The sequence below is a fragment of the Lepidothrix coronata genome, unplaced genomic scaffold (genome assembly GCF_001604755.1).
Source record: "Lepidothrix coronata isolate B3197 unplaced genomic scaffold, Lepidothrix_coronata-1.0 Scaffold287, whole genome shotgun sequence".
Taxonomy (NCBI): Eukaryota; Metazoa; Chordata; class Aves; order Passeriformes; family Pipridae; genus Lepidothrix; species Lepidothrix coronata.
This window is the reverse complement of record NW_016690467.1, coordinates 517,048-522,632: the sequence shown is the minus strand read 5'-3', so window position 1 is coordinate 522,632 and position 5,585 is coordinate 517,048. Positions and strand designations below refer to the sequence as shown.

Sequence of the window (5,585 nt, the reverse complement as noted above, 5' to 3'; positions counted from 1 at the left end):
GGCGGCGGGGGAGGCTGTTTAAAGTGGCGCCTGCGGGATGGCGGAGCCGGCGGACTATCCCCCGTTCCAGCTGGGGAAGCCCCGCTTCGAGCAGGTACCGTGCCGGCGGCGGGAGGCGGCTGAGGGGGGACACACAGTGTGTGTGGGGGGGCTGTCCCTGCGCGCGGCGCGTCCCTCCCCCACCCCCCTAACCCCGGGCGGGGGTCTCCCCGCTCCCCTCTCCGCTTAGCCCCGCCCCCGCCGCGGTGCGGCGCGCTGATTGGTGCGCAGCCCGCCCGCGATTGGCCGGCGCGGCTGTCACTCAGAGCCGCCGCCCCCTGCCCCGCGGCGGGTCCCGCGGCGGGCGCTGATTGGCGCGTCCCGCCGGGCCCCCGTGGCGCGGGGCGCAGGGCGGGGGGCGCGGGGCCCGGGGGTCGCGGGTTCGAGCTCCGCAGGCGCCGCCGGGGGCGGCAGGGGTGGGTGGAGGGTCACGGTGGGAATGTCCATGCCCCCCGTGGGATGGCGCGAGGGCTGGATTATGCCCCGCGAGCCCAAGGGTGCGGGGCGGTGAAGAGCAGTACTTGAGGGATGCTCCAGGATGAGCCAGGGGGGCACTTCGCCCTCCTCCCCGTGGGCTGTCCAGGTTTGGGGGTGGCTGGGTAAGGGCAGGTGCTCCTGGATTGGGGATTGTGTGACCTGGTCGAGGTGCCAACCAAGGACAGGCTGGCACGGAGAGTCTGGTGGGGCATCCCTGTGCTCCACGGCTGACACCTGGGGGATGGGGAGGGGAGCCCGGGGCTCACACACCTGTGCCCAGGTAGGGATGGAGTGGCCCTTCCCGGCTGCCACCATCCCCAGCTGGTCTCAAGGTCCCTGGTGTGGCTGACAGACACCCCTCCTCCTGCCCCTGCAGCTGTGTCGGGCTGATAAAGTTCATTAAACCTCCTTCAGCCACCCTGGAGAAGAGTGGGAGGGGAGTGGCTGGGGAGTGTCTGTGGCCACTGCTAAAGCCAGAATGGCAGCAGGAGCCTGCTCCTTAATCGGGGGTGTGTGTGTCCCCAGTGGGACAATCTCCAAGGTGACCCTTCCTACTATCCACAGGAATCCAGGACCACTATTTACCAACCAGCTGCCTCAGCCTGGCTGGACCCAACCATCCCTTTGGGTTGCTGAGAAATCCAGTGGCAGGTTTCCCATGGGAGCCAGCTCCGAGGTGGTGGATCCACTTCCCACGCCCCATATCCTTATGGGGCTTGGAGCAACCTGGCCTAGTGGGAGATGTCTTTGCCCATGGAAAGGGGTTGGATTTAGATGGCCTTTAAAAGGTCGCTTCCAACCCCAAACCCAGCAGTGATTCCGTGATCCCTGTCCAGGAGGTCACGTCCTCGGAGCGACAGGGAAGGGGTGACTTCCCCCCTGCAGGAGCCGAGGGATGCTCAGGCTGTGGAGAGATGGAGCTTTTTAATAAGGAGAGGAGGAGGAGGAGGAGGAGGAGGAGACGCTACTCCCTTCTAGACACCACAGATGATTCCAGGCACACTTGGCAGCGAGTCAGGCGCAGAATCGGTGCGTTCTGTTCATTAAGGAGCGACTGTCACTTGTAGCAGCATTTAGAAAACGTTTCGAGGGCTATGGCAGGATGTTAATGGCTCTGTGTGTGTGTGCTCAGTGGAGTGGGAATGTCCTCTCCTCCCTGCCACCCCTGGGAATGTCCTCTCCTCCCTGCCACCCCTGGCAATGGGCAGGTCTGAGGTGAGGGTTGTCCGGCTGTGGAAGCGCCCTTGGCACTGGGTGCTTTGGGGGTGCTTCTTTTCCAGCATTGGGAATCGCTCCCCTTCTCTTCTGTGCTGGTTTTATCCCTTTCCTGTGAATTTTCCAGCAAAGGAGTGCTGGTGGGAGCTGCAGGATGGGTTGTGGTGCTGCTCTTGCCCTGCGCTCCCCTTTTTTCTCCTGCTCCATCCACCCGTGGGTGATGGACAGACTGGACAGCCCAGTTTGGGATCTGACAGCGTTGTGAGGTCACAGGGCAAGAGAGGTTTGGATGTTTCCATGGTTTATGATCCACCTGGTTGGATCCTGGGGTGGGCTCTGCTCCATGTGGGACACAGCAGCCTGTGCCATCAGCACCAGGACCTGCTCCCATCCTGGCCTGGCAGAGCCCAGATCCTTCATCCCTAGATCAGACTCTTGCACTTCCCCCATCATGACCTTGGTGTTCCCTTCCAAGCACAGCCTCCAGTGCTGGAGAGGAACACCTACATCCACATTCCCGAGGGATCACCGGGCCCCAAACCCCTCGATCCTCTCCCATCAGTGATTTCCCCACGCACCTCTCTGCCTTTTCCCGTTCTTTCAGTGGCTTTCCCGGGTTTTTATCTGTTTGTATGATCTCGGCTTGAGCTGCCAAAGGATGCCTGGGTTGTTTTGGAAAGGATTAGTGACACTTGGGGTGGTTGTTTAAATTCTGGACGACAACACTTCTCTTCCCTCGCCGGCGCTGGCCGGGAGCAGCTCTGGGGCTGCTTAAAGGGAGCCCCCTTTGATTGAAACTGGGGCCGGGAGAGATGCGAGGGGGGGAAAACAAGGAAAAGTTCTGTGTCAGGAACAAAACACTTGGAGAGCAGGCTGGGCTGCCTGGGGATTTGGTTCAGAGGAGACACACGGTGGTTTCCTTCCCCTGCTGTGACCCGGCGCTCCCGGGAAGCGGCTGAGCCGAATTTAGGGCAGCAGGCGGGACACGTCCGTGCCCAGCACCACCTCTGGAGGTTATGAAATTCCCCCTTTTTTTCCCCCCCTGGCTTGGCAGTTCACTTGTTTTCCCTCATCTCCAGGCAAAGAGATGTTCTGTCGAGTCACCTTTTTTCTTTTTTTCCTTCGGTTTCTTTGCCGGAAAGAGGCTCCGAATCCCAGTGGGAACAGGCTATTTTTAGGGGAAAGAAGAAACGAGGACGTTAGGCTTGAGAATGTGTGATAAGGACTTAATTTTCTGACAAGTAGGCCTAATTGGTTAGAAATACTCCTAGGTTTTTTTTGCTTTATTTCCTTATTTTATTCTGTTTTTTTAAGGATTTGCTAAGTGCTTCCTCTCCTAAATCCTCATTTGTGTTCCCAGTGCTCTGGGAGCTCTGCCTACAGCCCAGGAATTTATCCTGGGTAAAATCCAGGGGAATATGTCCCTGCCAATGGAGTAAGGTGATCTTTAAGGTCCCTTCCCTCTAAGAAGCAGCACGGGGTTGTCTCAGCTGGTGCAGGAGAACAGCAAGAACAGGGGAAAAGGAACAAGGAGGGAGCTGATTTCCTTCCCAGCTGGAGTCAAGCAGGGTCATCTCAACGTGCAGGAGTAGGAAATAATAATAAAAAAGAGGTCACAGGACTTGGATCCTTCAGGAGAAGGAAATAAAGGGGAATAAACCCGATCCAGAAAGAACTGTGGCTTCTCTCAGTGACCTTGTGTTAAGAAGCTGTTTTAAAATTCCATAATGAAAATCAAGGAAGGAAAAACCTGCAGCTTCACAGGTTGGACTTGATGACCTTAAAGGTCTTTTCCCACCTAAATGATTATGATCCTAAACATCTTCTGTGCCTTGGGCAGCTCAGTTTGTGTATGTGCAGTCACGGAGTGTGGGATGTGTTTGGGATGTTTTATTCCATTGCCCATTTGGGCAATTCTGGGACATCCTTATTAACAGCATCCTTAGGGATGTGCTGATGTCAGAGCTTGGCCCTGCAATATTTTAAATATTGGAACTCAGAGGTGTTTCATGTGAGGGCATCAGGGCTAAAAATCGCTGTTTCCCGCTCTTGAATTTGGTAATTTTAAAGCCCAGCCAGGGTTTATTACACCATTACCCCAATCATGGGCCTCCAACACTCTCCTGAGATCCCACCTGGAGTTCTGCATTGAGCTCTGGGGTCCTCAGCACAGGAAGGACGTGGAGCTGTTGGAGTGAGCCCAGAGGAGGCTCCGAGATGATCAGAGGGATGGAGCAGCTCTGCTGGGAGGAAAGGTGAGAGAACTGGGATTGTTCAGCCTGGAGAAGGGAAGAGAAGCTTTGGGGTGACCTAACTGTGACCTTCCAGTGCTTGAAGAAGCGACAAGAAAGATGGAGAGAGAATATTTACAAGGGCCTGGAGAGACAGAACAAGAGGGAATGGCTTTAAACTGCCAGAGGGCAGGATTAGATGGGATACTGGGAAAGAATTCCTGGTTGTGAGCGTGGTGAGGCCCTGGCCCAAGTTGGGCAGAGAAGCTGTGGCTGCCCCTGGATCCCTGGAAGTGTCCAAGGCCAGATTGGAACAACCTTGGCTAGTGGAAGGTGTCCCTGCCCGTGGCAGGGGGTGGAACTGGATGATCTTCAAGGTCCCTTCCAACCCTTTCCAAACCATTCTTTGGTTCCATGAATACAACCTGCCAAAATCCCCCATCCATTGGCTTTTTCCAGCCAGGACTGGATTTTAGATGAGGGGTTGGTTTGTTTGTGTCTTTTCCTGTAAGTTGTAAACCCCTACAACTGCATGTAAAAGGTGCCTGTGCTGAGCAGAGCACAAGCAGAGCTGTCACTGCTGGTGGCTGATGTCACTGAGGTGCAGGAGCTACTCCCATGTGGATCTTGGCTCTTTAACATTAAAAGGTCAAATTAAGGGCATGAAAAGACTGAAAATCCATAGTTTGAGCCTAAACTTGCAGTGGGCTGGACCACAAGTGTGTGTGAATTTGCACATTCTCAGCCAGGCCTTGTCATGGTCCACTTGCTCAATGGCTTGAATTGCCTTAATTTTTGTTTGGTTTAGCTTAAATCTCTTCCTAATTAATTTAAAGCTGGCATAAGCCTGATTTTTAGCTCACCCCACCCCCTGGTCTGCCTGCCTTTTGCTCTGGCTTAATTAAATCCCTTTTAAAATCAGGTTGTAATTAAACCGTAGTTGTCCCTGTCCCCTGTTCTTCCCAGCAGAGGCTTCTTGGAATCCTTTCCCATTTAAAGGTGATAAACACCTTGGTAATGGTCACTTACCTTCTCCCACTGCTCTTCTTCAAATTCCTTGAGCCTTCAAGGAATATTTCCCTTCTTGTTCTTATCTTGGAGTCTTCGTGGCTGGCTGTGCTGAGCTGGATCCATAACACTCCTGAGCTGCTGTGCCCTGGGAATTAATATTCCCAGCCACTTCATCTTGATGCAGGCTGGTGAGAAGTGGTCCCAAAATAGCCACGATTAATCACAGGAAATTTGTGTTATTCGTTTTTTTTTTTTCTCCCAGGGAAGTGTTTACTACAGCAGATGTTACAGGGATAAAGTGGAGAAAAAGACCAGGGATGGAGGTCTGGGAGCTGAAGGTCAAAGTTCTGGGAATCTCACAAGCTCCAACCCTGGCTGGAGCGTGACAGCAGAGCTGGGAATGAGCCTGTTACAAGGGAACCATCCAGAGTTCTCTTGGAAATCAGGGTTTGGTTGTTGGAGGGCACTGAACAGGACACTGTTCCTGTGTCCCGGGGCTTGATCCTCATCCTGTTCCTTTGGTATTTCATGGAATCAAAGAATCCTAAAATGGTTTGGGTTGGAAGGGACCTTAAAGATCATCCAGTCCCACCCCCTGCCACGGGCAGGGAC

The 5,585-nt window shown here is 54.4% G+C and overlaps 1 protein-coding gene across 1 annotated transcript in view; it reads left to right on the top strand.

Annotated features, from left to right (window-relative positions):
* SFXN5 (sideroflexin 5) overlaps window positions 1–5,585 on the top strand; it is a 103,604-nt gene continuing 98,019 nt past the window's right edge. The window contains exon 1 of the mRNA XM_017836877.1: window positions 1–94. Within this exon, the coding sequence (XP_017692366.1) occupies window positions 38–94 (57 nt within the window). The 5' untranslated portion in view covers window positions 1–37. The remainder of the gene's footprint in view (window positions 95–5,585) is intronic.